This window comes from Panthera pardus, unplaced genomic scaffold, assembly GCF_024362965.1.
Source record: "Panthera pardus isolate Hobbes unplaced genomic scaffold, ASM2436296v1 HiC_scaffold_8, whole genome shotgun sequence".
Lineage (NCBI taxonomy): Eukaryota > Metazoa > Chordata > Mammalia > Carnivora > Felidae > Panthera > Panthera pardus.
Genome location: NW_026527013.1, coordinates 33,645,023 through 33,667,075, shown reverse-complemented (window position 1 = coordinate 33,667,075; position 22,053 = coordinate 33,645,023). Strand labels below are relative to the sequence as shown.

The window sequence follows — 22,053 nt, the reverse complement described above, 5'->3', positions numbered from 1 at the left end:
AACTCACCTTTACATCAAGGAAACAATCAACTATTTAATTCCAACTGCAAATCAAAATCTCAAAAAAGCTACCTATCACCAGGAACTAATCTTAGCTATATAAGAGGGCTTTAAAACCTGCCATGTACTGTTAATCAAAAGATGTCTATCACTTCCATAGAAGATAAGGCCTGAAAGATAAATGAATGACAAATTCATCTTCTGAAGGACATCTGAACACAATCACATTCAAGTCTAAAACACTCAAAAAAAGAGCTTGATAATGAAAACCAGTTCTCCACAGTTAAAATCAACAGGCTTTTAAACTCTCCTCAGGCTGCTAACAAATAAACACGAGGCCAAATGAGGAGGCACACTGTCCCAATGCAAACAGTTCTATATAATTAACCTAGGTCCCTATTCCCACAGCGGTTCTCAATAAGGCTTTTCCTACTTTAGCACACTACACGTACAGCTAGAATATCTGCAACCGCATTCAGCTGTAAGTTGCACCTGCTACACATTTCACCCTCCACCCCCCTTCTCCTTTCACCTCCAGGCAAAGGACAAAGTGCCACAAGTTTCTAAGTTTACCTGGTTAACCACCTCAACCTAGTCAGACTGTATCGCTACTTTTGTGATAGACAAAATTCTTTAGAAATGTAAATCCAAGGGCCACCTGGGTGGCTCAGTTGGTTGGGTGACCGACTTCGGCTCAGGTCATGATCTCACAGTTCATGAGTTCGAGCCCCACGTCAGGCTCTGTGCTGACAGCTCACAGCCTGGAGCCTGCTTCAGATTTTGTGTCTCCCCTCTCTCTATCCCTCCCCTGCTAACGCTCTGTGTTCTGTCTCTCAATAATAAATAAATGTTAAAAAATTAAAAAAAAGAAATGTAAATCCAAAAAAGAAATGTAAATCCCAAAACTCTCCTGTGTGACACCCAAGAAAGCCCCACTAATTGCAAATGATGTCACAAGGTCCAAGTGAGGCTATGGACAAGTTACAACAAAGAACAGGGGTTGGGCTAATACCTACAGAGTCTGCTAGCTCTTTAAAAACAAAAACCAGGGTGCCTGGGTGGCTTGGTCAGTTAAGCGTCTGACTTCGGCTCAGGTAATGATCTCTTGGTCGGTGAGTTCGAGCCCCGCGTCGGGCTCTGTGCTGACAGCTCAGATCCTGGAGCCTGTTTCGGATTCTGTGTCTCCCTCTCTCTCTGCTCCTCCCCTGTTCATGCTCTGTCTCTCTCTGTCTCAAAAATAAATAAACGTTAAAAAAAAAAATTTAAAAACAAAAACCTATGGTTTTGTGTTCCCTTTTAATTTTTTTTTTTTTTTTTGAAAGAGAGAGAGAGAGAGAAAATGAGAACGAACAAAGGGGAGAGGGGCAGAAGGAGGCTCCAGGCCCAGCACAGAGCCCAACTCAAAGCTCCAACTCATGAACCATGAGATCATGGCCGGAGCCAAAATCAAGAGTTGGACGCTTAACCAACTGAGCCACCCAGGCATGTCCCCTAAGTTCCCCTCTAAATAAGAGTAAAGATCCTGAAGAGGGGTCTTCTGCCTCTTCTTTCAACCCTCAGTTCTTTTCATCCCCAACTCCTGACCCCTGCAGAATATTACAGTCCTCCCTTATCCACAGGGAATTTCTTCCAAGCCCCCCAGTGTGTGCCTGAAATGATGGATAGTACCAGACCCTATATACATTTTTTTCCTGTACATACCTATCTGTGCTAAGGTGTAACTCATTAATTAGGCACGGTAAGCGATAACAATAATACACAATAATAATACAATAGACAATAGAACAATAAAATAGAACAACTATAACAATACACTGTAATAAAAGTTATGTGAATGTGGGCTCTCTCTCAAAAATACCTATACTGGGGGCATTTGGGTGGCTCAGTCGGTTGAGTGGCTGACTCTTGATTTTGGCTCAGGTCATGATCTCGCGGTTTGTGGGTTTGAGCCCCACTTTGGGCACTGGCTCGCGGCATGGAGCCTGCTTGGGATTCTCGCTCTCTGTCCCTCGCCTGCGTGTGCTCCCTCTTAAAATAAATAAACTTTTAAAAAAATACCTATATTGTACTCACCTCTCTTCTTGTGATAATGTAACATGATAAAAATGCCTACACGATGAGATCAAGTAAGATGAATGGCGTACACACTGTGACATAGCATTACACTACTAATGACCTTCTGATGATGCATCAGGAGGAGGATCATCTACTTCTGGAGCACGGTTCACTACAGGTAAATGAACCACTGAAAGCAAAACCACGGATAAGGAGGACCACTGTATGTTCTCAGAAAAGTCTACAAACACTGACTATTACATCGGTGTATGGTACTCAGATTACAACCTGAACTATAACCTTAACTTAAATAGTACAAGGAAAAAAAAAAAAAAAAAAAGATGCCAGATAGAAAACTTCAAGTCACCAAAAACTCCCAGAAGAACAAAAAGGCCATTTCTGAAACACAGGCACTATCTACCCAGCATCACTCATCCACTGCTGTTCAGTAGATGGTGAAAAAACAAAAAAAGTACGGCAAGAAAAACATTTTCTCACACGTGCAAAAGTTCAAAACCACATGTAGCTAAAGTCCTGCTGGCAAGAATTTAAAATAAGTCCCATGAGTCTAAAACACCATGGACTCCTTGGACTACTGGTAATACTACCAATACTAATTCCTCGGTGCAATATGTATGAGAAAAAAAAAAACTTTAGAACAATGAATACTATAAAAACAGACTTTAAGCATCACTGCCAAGGCCACAACTGAGCCCAATGAAATCACATCTCTGGAAGTGAGACACCAGCGTCCGTACTTTTTTAATGTCTTCAGGTGATTGGGTGATTGTACTGTGGTCAAATTTAGGAACCACTGTCTCTCTTCCACATATAGAACTGGACTTGGCAGGGAGTGGGTGCTAATGACTTGCAACAGTCAATTACTAAAAGTAGTAAGACAAATAAAATTCAAGGATAACCTCAAAAACAGTTGGCTGTTCTACGGGCTGCTGGGGGAAGAAACCAAAGGACCAAAACAGTAATTTCTCTCTGCACTACCAATCTCTATGTGAATACTGTGCTCCAGATGAACACAGATGGACATGTAAATGCCAGGTTACCAGGAAAGAATTGCTCATGAATTATCCTGAGAAAAAAGAAACCAGACTCCAGAGGTTAGGAATCTCCTAGAGCTGAGGTTCTATAACCGGGGATTGGGGCATGGGGGAAGGTTTTGTTTGCTTGGTTTGCTTGAGTACCACTGAAACCATCAGTCAACAATTAAAATAGTAAGTATACTAACAAGTGGATTAAATAAAACAGATTATATTGATTACAAAATAAGGCCATAAATCACATAATGTGACTCCAAAGCTACAACAAAAGCAAAGACATTTGAAGGGGAGTATCTAGGAGAAGGTTAGTGGGAAATGGTTGCATCATACAAGCGGAATTTAGTTAAGACAGAAAAGGTTTAAGGCCTCTTAGGTTCACCTGCTCCAAAAGAATCTCCAAGGCAGTAGTTATTAAACTCAGCTTCACATTCGAATCACCTAGGAAGCTACTAAACCTCCTGATACCCAGGCAAAACCCAGACCAATTAAATTTACCGGGGTGACATAGGCATCAGTATTTTTTAAAGCTTCCCAAGAGATTCCAATACGCAGGCAAGGTTGAGAACCACTACTCTACGGTATGACAACCAATATTAGAGTAACATTTTCAAGCTTCTAACTGGGGATTTTAACAGGAAAAACCATTTAAAAACCATTGTACTTCTATTACAAGTAGAGTGGAACAGGATCTCACACTAGCGATTCAAAAGCAATGGGTTAATGAATAGAAAACAAATTCAGAAGATAAGCTACAACACATGAGCGATTCTACACGGGGTGACACCACATACCATCCGGAAAATAAACTTCATTATGTTGGCTTTCTAGCACGGACAAGAATATCAACATAAATTTTACCATTAGGAAAAGATCCAATAGCAGCAGAGGGAACGCCAGCATATATTCCACGAAAACCACCAGCCTTATTAAATCCTTGTGGACTCTGCAGCCTGGTTTTAATGGTATCCAGAGGGTATAATATCAAGTCAACAGAGACACCTGCTATCCCACCAGCCTTTAAAAAAAAAGAGAGAGAGAGAGAAAGGAAAATAAGGTTACAATCAAAGGTTACCCTGCCATTTGGGGGGTAGGGATAAGAAAAAGGTAATCTTTAAAGCACATTTTTCATACCTATTGATCCACAATTTATTTGGTATAGTCAAACAAAAGACCTTCTACCTGAATTTATAAATTTTCCTGGGGAAATAATGATTATTGTGCTATATTCTTAACTTGTAATTTTTCAATAATTTTTTATTCTTAAAATCAAATTTAAATTCATTTTTAATACTTTCACACGGTTCAAAAAGTAAACAAGCAAACAATCTCAGAAAGGTTAAGAGTCCAAAGCCTCCTTCCCTTGTCTAATAACTCAGATACCCACTTCTGCTGTTTGCTTATTGGATCCTTCTGAAGTTACTTTAGGTATATACAAGCAAACACAAATATGTATTTTCCTTTTTTTTGAAAAAGGTATATACAAAATGCAGTGCACCACACCTTACTTTTATCACTTAATTTATCTTGCTGATCTTTCCATATCAGACCAAATTTATATTTTTGCCTTTTTAATAAATGAGTAGTAAAACCGAAGTAAGACTTTTTGGGGGAGACTGTCATTTTAAAATAGGTAATGGGGAGGTGCCTGGGTGGCTCAGTCGGTTGAGCATTGGACTCTTGATTTAGGCTCAGGATGGGATCAAGCCCTGCATCGGGTTATGCACTAAGCGTGGAGAGCCTGCTTTTCTTTTTCTCTCCCTGTCTGCCCCTCTACCCTGCTCACTCGCTCTTGCTGTCTAATAAATAAATAGGTAATGGTCCTTGGGAATCTAGATCTGTTATTTTAAGATTCATACATCTAAGGATTCCTGTAGTATTCTCTCTCCTTTATATTTAAAAATTCCTTGATAATTTTTTAATTAAGTAAATAAAAGCAGGGCAGGGGGAGCTAAATTCCTAGAGAATATTAAAACCAGGTCCCAACTAGTCATCTCCCAAGAGACATCATGTTGCTTTAGAAAGGTGCACTTTAAAAACTAAGTTTTCACGTAATGATTACAGTGGAGTAGATGTAGAATTTTTTTTTTTTTTTTAAATTGGTTACAACTTAGTCAAAGCAAAAAGAAATTCAGGAAAACAATTTTAGGTAAAAATATCAACTCAAGTACAGAGTCAAAGGTCAATACACAAAGTCTCAGGGCATCATTTAAAAATGTGAATCAGGGGCATCTGGGTGTCTCAGTTGGTGAAGCGTCCGATGCTTGATTTTGGCTCAGGTCCTGATCCCAGGGTCATGGGGTCGAGCCCCACGTCGAGCTATGCACTGACCGTACAGAGCCTGCTTAGGATTCTCTCTCCCCCCCCCCCCCCGTCCCTGCCCCACTCACACTCTTTGTCTCAAAATAAACAAACATTTTTTAAAAATGTGAATCGAAACCTGTTTCCCAAGGGCAGACAGAAGAATTACGAGGAAAAAAAAGACTTTCAATACGGTTGCTACATAGTAATGTTTAAAACAAATCATTAACTTTTCTTATCCTCCAGATTTTGAACCACGTGGATATATTACCTATCAGAAGGTAGAAATATACTTTTAAAAAAACTATACATTAAAAACTAAGATTCAGAAAAAGAAAAATCAGTATTATTCAAACACACAGGCAAAATTCAAAATGATGAGTTTTTCCATCCTTTGGGTATACGAAATGCTCAGATGGTACAAAGCTCAGTACATAATAAACACTGTCTGCTCTACTTACCACTCACCATAAAACCAATAAAGAGTTCACTGCAAAAATGAAATTACTCTCATGAGAAATCCAGTCATTAACTAGCATAGGTAAATTATTAAAAATTATTTTAAGAGAAATAGGTAAGCACATTACCATAAACATTAATACTGTACTATATGATCAGCCTGAGAAACATGACTGAACCTCGTAGACCATGAAGGTCTACTCTGCAAATGACCTAAAATGAGGTCACTAAAACATTACACAGATGTGCCAGAAGAAAACCACAAGAGGCAGTAAAAGAATGACAAAAAGCTGGGCTTTCTTTCTGGAAATAAAGGTGGCCTTTTCTAAGTCATAGGAGTATGTTCATAAGTAATGTAGGCCAGTAAAAAAAGGAGCCAATCTCTTCCAACATTCTTCTCAATTATTTTTAAAGGGTTTTTTAAGATTCAGTACATAAATAAAATATTTTGCATGCTCTTCATTTTCTTAAAACACAAGGAAAACGAAAATCCTGGTGGGAATGTCTGCTCAGACTAGATTCTTTAAAAACATTCTCTACTTCATTCTGATTTTCTCTTTAATCCTAGGAGAGGGTTCGGAGAGATGCTTGCCATCTACTGCTAAGTTTTAATCAGTAAGTTAATTAGTCTTTTAATCTATTTGGCTACTTTGCATGCATTGATTCTCTAATGCTTCTTTCATCAGAATTCTTATCTTCAGAGAATAAAATAACCAGATTCAATCTGTTTAGCTAGTAAAACACGAATCAAAAGTTACTAATTGCTTCTGGAGATTTCAAACTTCTATAAGTCAAATGTCATTTAAATTCATGAGACTGAAAAAACACAAAACAGCTAACAGAGAATAGAAAAAAAGAATAAAAATACCTATGTATTTAGCCACACAGCAACAGATTTAAAATTTAAATAAAAACTTTAGGGAGTGCTTATAATTTTACATTAATACTGTTTTGTACATAATTATGTACAAGGGGTGCCTGGGTGAATCAGCCGGTTAGGCATCCAACTCTTGGTTTCAGCTCAGGTCATGATCTCACGGTTTCACAAGTTCAAGCCTCCTATCAGGCTCTGTGCTGATAGCAAAGAGCCTGTTTATGATTCTTTCTCTCTACCCCTCCTCCACTCACACTGTCTCTGTCTCTCTCAAAAATAAAAAAAACTAAAAAAAAAAAAAAATTATGTACAAAATGCCCATGCCAATATCAGTTGAATATAAAGAACTCTATTAAATTCTTTCATTCTTTAGTCAGAGAAATTGTTTTATTTATGACCATTTATCAAAAAGGTTATCAGGCAAACGATTAGTTTCAAGATCTGTGGTAGCTGACACTGAAAACCTCAAGTTAAGAACTAGACAAAATTCGGGGCACCTGTGTGGCTCAGTCATGATGTCACAGTTCATGGCATCAAACCCTGTGTTGGGCTTAGTGCTGACAGAGCAGAGCCTGCGTGGGATTCTCTCTGCCCCTCCCCTGCTTACGCTCATGTGTGCACACTCTATCAAATAAATAAAAACACTGAAAGAAAAAAGAACCTGACAAAATCCAAATATACAGAACACAACCCATATAACTAGTAAGCCTCACTACAACATACCAATGTATTGAGAACTTAACATAAAATAGGCCTCTAACTTAATAAAGTGTGACAGGCTGTAGAGAAGAAGTATCTAATGAGCGCTCGGAAATTACACTGAGAGTTGAAAAAAATTCAAGATCACGTGCTATAAAACCTTTATTTCTCAAACGGAGGCCGGCACAATACCAGAAAAATGTCACTGCTGCTCAACTACGGGACAAAACCAAACCACCTATCTAATTTAACTAAGCAGAATCATCACTGGCCGCAGGACTATACCACAGCTAGGAGGAACCAGTCACACCATGTACATGGCTCTCCTAGAGAACACCCCTCCTCAGGTTTCTCCACAACAAAGGAGCCACTGCTGACTTCACCCTCCTGGGATACCAGTTCTCTTCCCCACCACTCCTCCTCCCTGCTGAGCTCCTGGGCTATCTACACTCATGGCAGCAGCATCTCTGTGAAATGCAAATTTCAATCTCATCTTGCCACTCTCCAGCCTGTAAGTCTCCCAACCTTTCCAAGAGCCCTTAGGATGAAGAACGAAATCACCACACAGCCTACAACTCTGGAAGTTCTGGTCCCCAACTCCCCCTTGGCTCTACCACCACTGCCCACTGCTGCCCATTGCTTGGCACCTTCCTGCCCCCTTGCTCTCTCTTTTCCTCCATGTCATCTGATTCTCTTTTCCTCCATGTCACCTGACCCTCCTCATGTCTAGGACTGTGTACACATGCTCCCCAATCTCCCAGTCTAGGTTTAGACCCTCTTGTTTGCACATGCTGATCACAGTTTTAGTTCTATAGTTGAGCATCTGACCTTTGATGTGATGTCTGTTGATCCCACCAGACTGTAAGGTTCAGACCTGTTCCGTTTACCAGTAAGTTCCCAGCACCAGCACATGAGGCACTCAATAACCATCTGAAGAATGAATGAATCAATGGCCCTAATAAAAAGTTACTACCCATATGTTAGAAGGTACTACAAATCAACCTTAAAAAGGTACATTGAATTAAAAACAAACTACAAAAAAATAAAAAATAAAAACAAACTACAAAACAAAGGACCATGCAATATCCAAAAGAAAAATATAAACAGCCAACCAAATTATGAATGTGTGCTTCCCTATCATTAATGATCAAATAAAACAAATCAAAACAATTTCCCCATAAATTAAAAAGGTTAAAAATATGAAGAATGATTATGGGCACTATTAGGGGAAACAAATTATTACAATCTTGTGAAGGACAATTTGGCAAAATGAAAATTTTCATTTATAAAGCCCTTGACCTGTGATTTTATTTCCAAACATTTCTTCCACAGAAATAAGTGCATAAATATACAAGATGGTTTACTACAGCAATTATTTATAACAGTAAAAAACTGGCAATAGTCTAAAGGTCCATCCTTGGGATCTTGTTAAATAAATTCTATCTGAGTAACAGACTGCTACACAGCCTTTAAAAGAAAGAAGTCAATCTGAACTCACTGGCACAGAAATATGTTATATTCGTAAATTAATTAAATAAGCTATAGAAGCATATATGCCATATAATCTCACCTTACAAAGAAATGTGTATGGATCTATACATATGCCTAACTTGAACTTTGGAAGCATACACACTGAATTCCTCCAAGTTATTACCTCTGTCGCAAGAGATTGGGAATGAGTAGTATTTTTACCATCTTGCTAATTTTTGTATTGTTCCAGTTTTATAATGAGCATTATAAACTTATAAAAGTAAAGATTTCAAATAATACTGCTCCACCAAAAAAAAAAAAAAAAAAATCCTAATTCACTGATTACATGTGGTATTGAGTTGGCACTTAGTAAGAGGTAACTAAGAACCCTGACCCATGTTCATACCTACCCAGCTTCATTTTACATACTCTTATAGTCAGTGAGTCTCAGGAACCTGTTTCCCGAACATGACCTACAACTTCTCACTTCTGCCCTCCTGCTTTAGTTTTCAGTGTGGAATGTCCTCTCTTTGCCCTCTGTCTCCCGTTTACAGAAGGCTACCTACTCTCCTGCCACCATACACACACACACACACACACACACACACACACACACACACACACACACACACACACACACACACACACCTGCCAAAATCCTATCCACTGTTAAGGCTGTGACCAAATGCCATGAGCTTCCTAAAGTCCTTCCCAAGCTCCCGGTGAGAATTAAATGCTACTTCCTTGACTCCCCGACATAACCCCATTTAGATTTCACTTTCAGTACTAAGTAATCATTACATCTGACCTGACATTATGATCCTTCAGAACAGAAGCCAGGTCAGTCACCTTTGCTCTCCTAAGTATCTAACCCGGAGCCTCATATGTAGCAGGGCTTCAGCACTAGTTTGCTGGTCTGAATCAAATGGATATGGGAGATGATGAGAAAACACTTTATAAAAAGATTAAATGTTCGGAATAAAAAGAGTAAGTCACTCTTTGTCCCAATTGCGGTTTGCCAGAGGACTTGTGATAGCTGAAAGCCAGGGCCATCTGTCTGCTACTTTACTTCTTAGCATTCCATTTAAACAGATAGCTTTGTGATCTATTTAGGGTGACTTCTCCAGAAATTCTGCTGATCATCACTTCCCAAAGGAAAAGGCCACGTAGGTTGTTTTGTTTAGTGAGGCTATTCTCAAGAACACAGTAATGTTCTTGAGTACCCTTCGATTTCTCCAGAAATTCTTTCAGATTAACTATCGCCTAAGAACACAGCTTTGACATCAGACAGACCTGGCTTCAATCTCAACTGGGTCTCCTTAGGAAAGCTATTTAACCCTCTCTAAGCTTCTATTTCTTCATACATGAAATGGGGAAAATAATAGTACCTTACTTCACGGAGTTTTTCAAAATTGAGATTATATTTTTTAACAGTTTATTGTCAAGTTAGCTAACGTATGCACAGTGTAGTCTTGGCTTCGGGGTAGATTCCTGTGATTCATCATTTACATACAACAGCCAGTCCTCATCCCAACAAGTGCCCTCCTCAATGCCCATCACTCATTTTCCCCACACCCCCATCAACCCCATTGGTTCTCTCATTTTTTCTCAGTATTTTTGTCTCTTATGCTTTCTCTCCCTCTGTTTTTATCTTATCTTTCCTTCCCTTTCCCTATGGTCTTCTGCTAAGTTTCTCAAATTCCACATGAATGAAAATATATGTCTTTTTCTGACTCACTTATTTCACTTAGCATAATACTCTCCAGTTCCATCCACATTGTTGTACATGGCAAGATTTCATTGTTTTTTCATTGCCAAGTAGTATTTCATTGTATATACAGACCACATCTTCTTTATCCATTCATTAGGTGATGGACATTTGGTGTCTCTCCATAGTTTGGCTATTGTCAATAGTGCTGCTATAAACATTGGGGTACATGCGCCCCTACAAATCAGCACTCCTGTTTCCTTGGGATAAATTCCTAGTTGTTCTATCGCTAGGTCATAGGGTAATTCTATTTTTAATTTTTGAGAAACGTCCACATTGTTTTCCAGAGCGGCTGCAGCAGTGTGCATTCCCACCAACAGTGCAAGAGTGTTCCCCTTTCTCCACATCATCTCCAATAGAAGTTGTTTCCTGAGTTGCTAATTTTAGCCACTCTGACCACTGTGAAGTGATATCTCAACATGGTTTTGATTTGTATTTCCCTGATGATGAGCAATGTGGAGCATTTTTTCATCTGTCTGTTAGCCATCTGGATGTCTTCTTTGGGAAAGTGTCTATTCATGTCTTCTGCCCATTTCTTCACTGGATTATTTGTTTCTCGGGTGTTGAGTTTGGTAAATTCTTCACAGATTTTGGATACTAACCCTATATCTGACATGTCATTTGCAAATATCTTCTCCCATTCCGTTGGTTACCTTTTGGTTTTACTGAGTGCTCCCTTTGCTGTGCAGAAGCTTTTTATCTTAATGAGGTCCCAATAGTTCATTTTTGCTTTTATTTTCCTTGCCTTCAGAGACATGTCAAGTAAGAAGTCACTGCAGCCGAGGAAAAGGGAGATTAAATGAGAATTAAATACAATTACGTGAGCCTGTTACATGCTTGTATATAATAAAAAGCTGGAAACGCCAGTAAAAAACTGCAAAATGCCAGCCTTTAACACTTATCAATAAAAAAAATTATTATTTTTAGTATGTTACTATAAATATCCTTCAAAGTTTCCTGGATGCAGTATTTCTGACATGACTATTAAAGGCCATGAAAAGATTAGGTGATAAAGATTGAAGATTACATTCATATATTAAATTTAATAAATTCATATATAAAATACATAAATTCAAGTCTTTTATTAGTAATAATGAATTTAAATTTCTCCTCAAATTCTGCCTCCTGGACAAGAATCACCTATGGACACACTCCACACAAAGCCAAATCATGTGATGCACGGCAGGAACATTTCAGCATCAACTAAAAAACTTGAGAAATACATATGTTCAAATTTCTTTATAACCGTTAGATTTGAATTTACGGGTTAATTTTTTAGAAGCAGAATACAAAGGGCACCTGGGTGGCTCAGTTAAGGGTCCAACTCTCATTTTTTGGCTCAGGTCATGATCTCACGGTTAGTGAGTTTGAGCCCACATCAGGCTCCATGGTGGCAATAGGGAGCCTGCTTAGATTCTCTCTCCCTCTCTCTCTGCCCCTTCCCTGCTCACTCGCTCTCTCCCTCAAAATAAATTAACTTAAAAAAAATACAAAACTGTAACTATAAGACTCGCTGTGAAAAATGTGCACAGGCACATGTTAAAGTGCTCAGTAAATGGCTACTTTTCATCACTATTTGCTACTGCATGGCTAATTTTTGTTTCATTTTCTTTTTAACATCTGTCTCCTACTGGACTATAAAGCACGAGGGCAGGGGCCTTATGTTTGAAGCACTCTTATCCACTACCAGAGTAAAGGCTAACATATATGTCTGGTTGAACAGGTAAAAGATGCCTGATTTGTGGAGGTGAAAAAGGCCTGGGTGCAGTTTTTTCCTTTTCTCTATTTGACATTTCATCAGTGCTACTCAAATTCTGTATCATATAAATTTTCACTACTAAATTTTTATTTCAACAGGTAGCATTTCTTTCAGAAGTGGTAACAAAACATCACATTAACAAGTCTTTTGTAATTATCAAATACTAAAACATTCCTCCAACCCCTTCTTATGCCTAAAGAAAAACGAGAAAGGAAAAGTGGTCCCATCTCCCAGTACGTGAGACACAGAAAAAAGGCATCCACTAACACTGGTTCTCAACTGTGGTCCTAGATGACCGAGGGTCTCTGAGGGGACCTTGCAGGCTCCAGTGACTGATCAAAATTCAGAATACACTTGTGTCCAGGGTACAGCTCAACATCAAAACAAGCAAAAACGATCTGCTCACTCTGACTTAAAATGCCAAAAGAAACAAAGTCACACGAAGCAACCTAGAGAATGTGGAAGCATCATTCCCAACTCCTTATAGATCTGGAGATAATACTTCATCATAAGATACTAACATCCCTTTATACCAGATTGAAAACTAGGAGGCAATCTTCGAGGAAAGAAAAATACATGGCAAAGAACATGGAAAACTTCCCTTCAAAGTATGTCCAGTACTTCATCCTCTTTTCACTCTGTTTGCTCACCCACCGAAGAAGCCATAGCAACACAACCCCTGTCATTCCCCTCAAGTCACATTCTGCCAGTGGTTCTCAGCCAAAGGTCAGACCCAGGGAGAAGACACCAGTATTATGAAAGAACTTTTTCAGAACCACCTAAGAAAACAATTTAAAAATAAAAGAACAGTCAGGCAAACAGCCTGTGCCTTACAAAGGAAGAGGAGGCATGAATTCCAAGTACAAGTAACACAAGACATCCAACACCATGGTTCACATTACAGTAAACAGAGTGACATTTTCCAAAAGTAGAAAATCAATAGAGGGAGCTGGCCAACAAAGATCAAACTGCAGCAAATAACTGAAAAGTGGGAACACTGAAATCTAGATATGCAGAGAGGCAATGAGCAAAGGCCAACTTACCAACCTAAGTGAGGAAAGCGGCTATCACCAAAAGGATGAAGTGTCCCAGAGGAAAGGATGCCAGCAAAAGTCTTCCCATCAAAGAATTCTGACATACTTTCTAACAAGGAAAGCACAGGATAAAACGTTGGAAGTTGACCCGAAGCTGTGTGACACTTTGCCGAGGCATAACAAAGATGCTAGTTCTATGTAAGTTATGTGACTAGAAGATAAGCACTGTTTGGGGCACCTGCGGGGTTCAGTCCATTAAGTCTCCAACTTCCGCCTAGGTCACAGTCTCGCCGTTCCCAGTTGGAGCCCCGTATCCGGCTCTGTCTGTGCTGACAGCCCAGAGCCTGGAGCCTGCTTCAGATTCTGTGTCTCCTCCCCCCACTCACACTCTGTCTCTCTCAAAGATAAATAAACGTTAAAAAAAATTTAAAAGAAAGAAGATAGGCACTGTTCAAATTCCTTCTGACACACTTTCACAAAGAAACTCTGTCTCTCACGTTGTAAATCACAGTTAAATATCAGCCTTACTATTTTTTTCATTTCCTTACACATTTACATCAACAGCAAGAGTCTGTCATTTAACACTGACAAGAGTTTTTAGAGGTCGTTAAATAATCATACCTTTTCTCATCAGTTCTCAAGGCTACTTTGATAACCCAGGCAACCACCCAAAGGACCGCCTTTACTTCACACTGCACAGTGCCCACACTTGCCAAGCTTCTTTTCCCTGAACCGGGGACCGGTTCACAGTAACTACAGCAGGATGTTTTGGGTGTCTCATTCAAGTAACAAGCCACATGAATTCATGAACTACAAGGACCGTGAAATCGTTAAGTACTGAAGGGGAGAGAAGAGGCAGGCAGGAAAAGAGACGTAATACAGGGTGCGGTATTTATTTAAAAAAAAAAAAAAGTACTTTTTGTATCTTAAAAAAAAACCTAGAGAAAAAGTAATGCTATTATCAAAATTATTTTGTATTATCTTGGGAAATTTCAATAGTCCTTTTTTCATGAACAGATATTTTTATAGTTTTAATCAGGCATGAGCAGATATATCTACGTGCAGTCTTGTATTTTTTTTCTTTTACAAGTATTTTCCATGTTATAGCGCACACTCTTCACATTAACTGTTGTTAATGGCCCATGAATCGCTCATGAAATGCATCTATTACCATTTAACCACTTCTCTCTTGTGTCATGTTTAAGCGGCTTTCTATTGTCTTCACTGAATTAAATGTTATGAACATCTTTAGGTTGCTAATACTTGGTTCCAACTGTTTTCCTAAAAGTATGAATCGGTCACTGTACTCTGAGGTTTTTTTCCTTCTCAACAGCCTACTCTGCTCCAAATGAACACTAACATCCCAGGGGCTCTTCCCTTCTACTCTACGACCCTTCAATCCTCCTCGTGAAGCTTTAGGAAGCAAGTATTTAAAGGACTGCTACATGTCAGGCTCTGTACTACATATCTAACATTCTCTCATTCAATACTTAGAATCTGAGTTTCAAGACTGGCAATCATTTAGACCTATCTCTCATTCATTCTTTCAGTAAGTAAGACTGAGTACCTACTAAATGCCAGGCCCTGGCAGCACAGCGACAAGCAAAACACAACTCCCCCAGGAGCACCCAGCCTACCTCAAAGATACTCCCAACCTGAGTGGGGGTGGGGGGAGGCCATTCCATTGCTGAACTACTTTGATAATAGAACTTTCTAATGACTTCCATTATGCTTCAAATGAAATCCAAAGTCCTGGGGCACCTGGGTGGCTCAGACAGTTAAGCATCTGACTCTTGATTTGAGCTCCTGGTTCCAGAGTTTGAGCCCCACAGTGGACTCCCAGCCCATGACTCAGAGCCAGCATGGGATCCTCTCTCTCCCTCTCTTTCTGCCTCTCTCATGCTCGTGCTCTTTCTCTCAAAATAAATAAATAAACATTTAAAAAAAGAAAAGAAAAATCAAAATTCCTTTCCATGGCCCACAAAGACTCACCTCTGATACACGACCCCCTGCCACACTACCCTTACCCACTAGGCCTTAGCCACCACTTTACCATCCTCAATTCCTTCCACCTGAGGGTTTTCGTTCACACCGCTCCCTTTCAATTTTCTCCTCTGCTCCTGGAAATGTCTTTCCCTTTCCTACCTTTCATGTCTTAGCTTGATGTTACCTCCTCGGGGGCTTTCTTGGTCATTCCAAGAATCTCAAGAAGGTTCTCCAATATTGTTCTATCTCCAGTCCACCTCAGTTCATTTTTTAAACGGTACTTAGGAGTTTGGTTGGTTGACCACCATACCTCCAAGGGCTATCGAGTGCCTGGTGGACAGAACACATGGCCGATAAACTGTGTGTGTTTAACAAATAAAATCATTCCTCTTTAGCTGGAATGAAATCTAACTTCCTCGAAACTTCTACTTATTGATCCTAATTATGCCTTCTGTAACTGCAGTGAAAAGAAAAGTATCTTTTGGCCTTTGTATCCTATTTTAATAAATTTTAAAACTACCATTCATTTAACTCTGGCACTCACCTGTTTTTAGCAATGGCTAGCTACTGCTGCTGACTTCAGGGAGAGTATCAAGGAGTGTTTATGAGCATGAAATTCCATGTTACGCTGCCTGGTTGCAATCTGAGCTCTGACACTTACACACATGAAACAGATATCAGTTGTGTGACTCTGGAGAAGTTACCTAAACTCTCTATACCTCAGTTCCTCATTTGGAAAACTAAGATGAGACTTAACTGATTGTCATGGGAATGCAACCTGGTGCAGGCACTCTGGAAAACAGTATGGAGGGTCCTCAAAAAGCTAAAAATAGAACTACCCTACGACCCAGCAATTGCACTACTAGGTATTATCCAAGGGATACAGGTGTGCTGTTTCGAAGGGACACGTGCACCCCAATGTTTACAGCAGTGTTACCAACAATAGCCAAAGTACGGAAAGAGCCCACATGTCCATCAATGGATGAATGGATAAAGAAGATGTGGTATATATAGACAATGGAGTATTACTTGGCAATCAAAAAGAATGAAACCTTGCCATTTGCAACTAAGTGGATGGAACTGGAGAGTATTATGCTAACTGAAATTAGTCACTCAGAGAAAGACAAATATCATATGATTTCACTCATATGAGGACTTTAAGAGACAAAACAGATGAACATAAGGGAAGGGAAACAAAAATAATATAAAAACAGGGAGGGGGACAAAACATAAGAGAAAATAAATAAATTTATGAGTTCTCTCATAAATATGGAGAACTGAGGGTTACTGGAGGGGGTGTGGGAGGGGGATGGGCTAAATGGGTAAGGGGCACTAAGGAATCTACTCCTGAAATCATTGTTGCACTCTATGCTAACTAATTTGGGTGTAAATTTAAAAAAATAAAATTAAAAATAATTTTTAAAAATAAAAATAAATAGGGGCGCCTGGGTGGCTCAGTCGGTTGAGCGTCCGACTTCGGCTCAGGTCATGATCTCATGGTCCGTGAGTTCAAGCCCCGCGTCGGGCTCTGTGCTGACAGCTCAGAGCCTGGAGCCTGCTTCGGATTCTGTGTCTTCCTCTCTCTCTGACCCTCCCCCATTCATGCTCTGTCTCTATCTCAAAAATAAATAAACATTGGGGCGCCTGGGTGGCGCAGTCGGTTAAGCGTCCGACTTCAGCCAGGTCACGATCTCGCGGTCAGTGAGTTCGAGCCCCGCATCAGGCTCTGGGCTGACAGCTCGGAACCTGGAGCCTCTTTCCGATTCTGTGTCTCCTTCTCTCTCTGCCCCTCCCCCGTTCATGCTCTGTCTCTCTCTGTCCCAAAAATAAATAAAAAAACGTTGAAAAAAAAAATTAAAAAATAAATAAATAAATAAATAAACATTAAAAATAATAAAAATAAAAATAAGTAAATAAAAAAGACTTAACTGATTGTCAGAACTTGAAAAATTAATGTATGTAAAGAGCTTACCCCAGTTCCCGGCAAAGGAATTTTAATTGTCAAAGCTACTACTTCTGTCTCACTAGAGAGGAAAACCTCAAAATGGCGTATTTCTTTGTATCCTTAAAACCTAGTTTACACAAGTCTCAATAGACCTAGATTTAAAACATGATCCCACAGGGGCACCTGGGTGGCTCAGTCAGTTAAGCGTCCGACTTCAGTTCAGGTCACGATCTCGCAGTCCGTGAGTTCGAGCCCCGTGTCGGGCTCTGTGCTGATGGCTCAGAGCCTGGAGCCTACTTCCGATTCTGTGTCTCCCTCTCTCTCTGCCCCTCCCCCATTCATGCTCTGTCTCTCTCTGTCTCAAAAATAAATAAACGTTAAAATAAATAAATAAAACATGATCCCACAAGTGAGGTTAAGGCACTCCCTTGCACATCCTCCGTAACACTATGAAACCAGCCCTCAGATCATTGCTGTTTTTCCTAACAGTCATTTTACTATTCTGTCTCCACCACCTGACCCACTTGAGGTCTGTCTTGTTCACCATATTATCCCTAACACCTGCAACAACAAACAATTAAATGAAATTCTACTGAGCCTCCATTACCCCAGTGGAAGCTTTTTCAAATGTTGTGTTTTTTGTTTGTTTTTTACTGTTTCTTCCTACTCTTCCACAATGAAAACACACACAAGCAGCCAATCTATCTTGTTCACTGCTGTATCCGGTATCCCTACTAGACCTGCCGTAACAGAGACTTCAAAATATTACAGACGTTTTGGTTCTTGGGTTGTTTTTGATGTTCAAACCTGTTAATTCTGGTAGGTTTCTACACACTACTATCCTATTGGCTCCGTAATTATTTACACTTATCAATATACCCAAAGCCTACAAGAACACTTTAAATAAACAAATTATATATTGAATGAACAGGTCATTTTACGAGAGTGAAAACAAATACAGCTAAATAAAAAACATAGTCCTGGACAGGAAGAATCTGAGCGATGCAAGCGTCTTTGTTTCGTTGTGGGTATTTTTTTTTTGGCGGGGGGGGGGGGGGGGAGGGAGTTGTTGTTACATATACTTAATTCCCAAGTTTTCCAGAATGTGGTCACACTATATAATTGCAACTTTTTTTTTCTTTCCATTTTGAGGAAAACTGTCAAGCACCCCACCCCCGTGTCCTTCTGTTTTCCAGGTAGGAAAGGCACAGCCTTGACACGAGGCCCGGCGGTGACCCAGGAAACCCGCGTTCCCTCCGGGACCTGCCAAGTGACCACTGACCTGAAGACAGTTCAACGCGCGAAACCGGAAGTGCCAGGGGACAGAAACTACTACGAACTCCACTGCGCGACTCTGGCACCCCGAGCGCCCCACCCTACCGTCCAGCACTCACCACCAGCGAAGCCATGAACCCAGGCCCCTCCATGGCCCCGCAGACCACCGCAAAGGCTATACTTCGAGACTGAGCAGAAGCGGATCGCGACCCCATTCATTGGGTGCCGCCATCTTGGGGGCGGACTTGTAGCGCCGGCACTTCCGCGGCCACGTGAGATTGAGCCAAAACAACTACACGTGCAACCAAGAAAGCTGGGCTAGAAGGTGCGCCGGGAGGGAGGGGAGGGGTCTGGGGAGGCATGCGGTCTAGCCAAGTCTCGCGACTCTTCTCTGCTTCCGTTTCCTGCAGCAGCCTTGTGATTCGGCTAGATGAAGAAACTCTCGCGAGCAAATGAAGCTGGGCGGGATCCTGGAACTGAGAGCCACCGGGTGAAGGCTGGGGAAAGCTAGTGTTAGCCCCAAAGAGGCGCGGCTTGGTGGAAGGCGGGGCAATGAAGGGGTGGGACTAGTTTAAGGGACGAGGCTTTTAGTTTCCAGTTCTTTTTAATTTTTCTCTTAGCTCAGGTTGAACCAATTTTGTCTGAGTTTCTATAAAACAGACTCAACATCAGACGATTAGTAAACATATAGAAAAAGGCTTTAAAAGGTTCCTTACTCCAGGTAAAAATTAGCATCCTCCACCTCTTACAGTTACTGCGTCTAATAGTATTTACTTTTTAAATTATCTATTTGCAGAATTGCTCATCCTGTTCGCTGTGGTACGAGTGCGCACATCCAGAAGTCCCAACCAAAAGCTACAGGGAACATAGCAGAGCCAGGCTTGAATTTTTTCTTAGTGCCCATCTTCCCTCAAAACCTTTGCAGTAGCCTTACCAGGCTCCTTGTCTGCCTTTCTTTAATCGACGTTCATACCATTCTTTATTCTCATCTAGATGTGTGATCTAGAAATAATTAGCCAGCATACCTTTAAGGTTTCAAATTCCAAGCTTTGCCTGCTAGGTTTGCGCATAACTTCTCCAAGATGGAGTTTCCTCCCTTGTGAACTTGGGATACTGAGAGTAATTTCTTTTGGTACTATTACAGATTCAGTGAGGTAATGCATGCACGTTTTCAACTTAGTTCTTGGTGCACGGGAAGTATTCTCTAAAGATGATGGTTACATCACTTTCCTGATTCAAATTACTCTCTTTTGCTGCGCATGTGAAATAGTCCAGCTCCTTATCATGGTACTCACCTCCCAGATGGTGTCTTCTGTCACTCTTCCCACTGGCTAGACTACTCACAGACTATACACTTTCAAGCTCTCCCATCTTGCCCGTGTTGTTCCCTCTACCAATACCTTTCCCTATGCTGCCTGCAGAACATTGGTCCTCTCCTGATTGCCACATGTCACAATCCATAGGCCATCTCAAAATATGCTGGTTCACTACCCCCCGCCCCGTCCTCACCCGGGGGCCAGCAGGAGGACCTCTTATGCTGTTGTTTGTCTCTTTTAAGGGCTTATACGATGAGGTCAGCCCTACCCAGCCCTGCCCTCCATAATCTCTCTTTTGATTAATTCAAATGATTAGGGACCTTAATTACATATGCAAAATCATTTTTTGCAACATAATCATGGAAGTTATATTTCATCATGCTAGCAGGTTCTAATCACACTCAAGGGATGTGATTGTACAAAACGTATGAATTAACAGGGCAGGAATGTTTAGAACCATCTTAGAATTATGCCAATCACATTTACCCATAAGCCCTTGCTGGCAGACTCCTCCAAGACCATCAAGGTTTGATCAGTAGGTTTCCACTAATGCTTTCCTCAAAGTCCTTCCATTTTTTAATCTACTGCCTGGTGACAAAGCCACTCCTAGAGTTTGAATGTTTGTTACAGCAGCAACCCATCTTTAAGTACCAAAACCTCATTAAAAAAAAAAATTGGGGGGGCGCCTGGGTGGCTCAGTCGGTTAAACGTCCGACTTCAGCTCAGGCCAAGATCTCGCGGTCCGTGAGTTCGAGCCCCGCGTCGGGCTCTGGGCTGATGGCTCAGAGCCTGGAGCCTGCTTCCGATTCTGTGTCTCCCTCTCTCTCTGCCCCTCCCCTGTTCATGCTCTGTCTCTCTCTGTCTCAAAAATAAATAAAATGTTAAAAAAAAAGTTTAAAAAAAATTTTTTTTAAAGGGGCGCCTGGGTGGCTCAGTCAGTTAAATGTCCGACTTCAGCTCAGGCCAAGATCTCGCGGTCCGTGAGTTCGAGCCCCGTGTCGGGCTCTGGGCTGATGGCTCAGAGCCTGGAGCCTGCTTCCGATTCTGTGTCTCCCTCTCTCTCTGCCCCTCCCCTGTTCATGCTCTGTCTCTCTCTGTCTCAAAAATAAATAAAATGTTAAAAAAAAATTTAAAAAAAAATTTTTTTTTTAAAGGGGCACCTGGGTGGCTCAGTCAGTTAAGCTTCTGACTTCGGCTCAGGTCATGATCTGGAGGTTCACGAGTGCGATTCCCGTGTCAGGCTCTGTGCTGGCAGCTCAGAGCCTGGAGCCTGCTTCGGATTCTGTGTCTCCTCCTCTCTCTGCCCCTCCCATGCTCATGTTCTGTCTCTCTCTGTGTCTTAATAATAAATAAACATTTAAAAAAAATTTTTTTAGGTACCAAAATCTGTACTGGTTGTCTGTTGGTGAGTAACAAACTATCCCAAAACTTAGAACAGTAAACCTTTATTACCTCACACTGAAACGCCCAGAGTCTAAGAGACCCCCAAAAACGAACCACCAGAGTCCAGAGTCAAAGCTAAGCAGCAAGGGTCATTTATTACAGGTTCGAACCTGGACCTCTGCGCCCTCGTTGCGGTGACGCCGAGAGGTCCTGAGAGAGGTTTTTACACCCCTTTTATAGACAGGTACAAACAAGTCATGGGGAAATCAGGAATACACGGATGTGCCAAGCAATAATGATTGATCAGAAATACACGGATATGCCAAGTAACAATGGTTGATCAAGAATATACGGTTGTGCCAGGCAACTATGATTGATCAGGAATACATGGGCGCGCCAAGCAATTGTACAGAAGCGGAACAAGCTGGTTAAGCTTGGTTAGGTTTCAGTTTCCCGTAACTTAAGCTTTTAAGTTTTAATTTTCTTAGGCCTCTCAACACAATTTCTGTAGGACAGGTATCCAAGAATGCCTCAGCTGAGGGGTTTGGTCTCAGGGTGTCCCTCATAGGTCTGCAGTCAAGTCATCAGCTAGGGATATAGCTGAAGCTTTGACTGGAACTGGAGGATCCACTTACAAAATGGCTCACTCCCATGACTGGCAAATTAGTGCCAGCTCT

The 22,053-nt window shown here is 40.8% G+C and overlaps 1 protein-coding gene across 6 annotated transcripts in view; it reads right to left on the bottom strand.

The window, feature by feature from the left end:
* Positions 1-19,077, bottom strand: part of SLC25A26 (solute carrier family 25 member 26) — a 137,023-nt gene extending 117,946 nt beyond the window's left edge. For 2 of the 6 annotated variants that reach the window (XM_053897474.1, XM_053897476.1), the window contains exons 1-2: positions 18,797-19,060; positions 3,969-4,125 (exon numbers count right to left, since the gene is read on the bottom strand). In XM_053897474.1, coding sequence (XP_053753449.1) covers positions 3,969-4,125; positions 18,797-18,892 — 253 coding nt within the window. In that variant the 5' untranslated portion in view covers positions 18,893-19,060. Of the gene's footprint in view, positions 1-3,968; positions 4,126-18,796 lie in introns of all 6 variants that reach the window. The other 4 variants (XM_053897478.1, XM_053897479.1, XM_053897475.1 and 1 more) reach the window with 4 other exon arrangements.
* Positions 19,078-22,053: the final 2,976 nt, after the last annotated feature.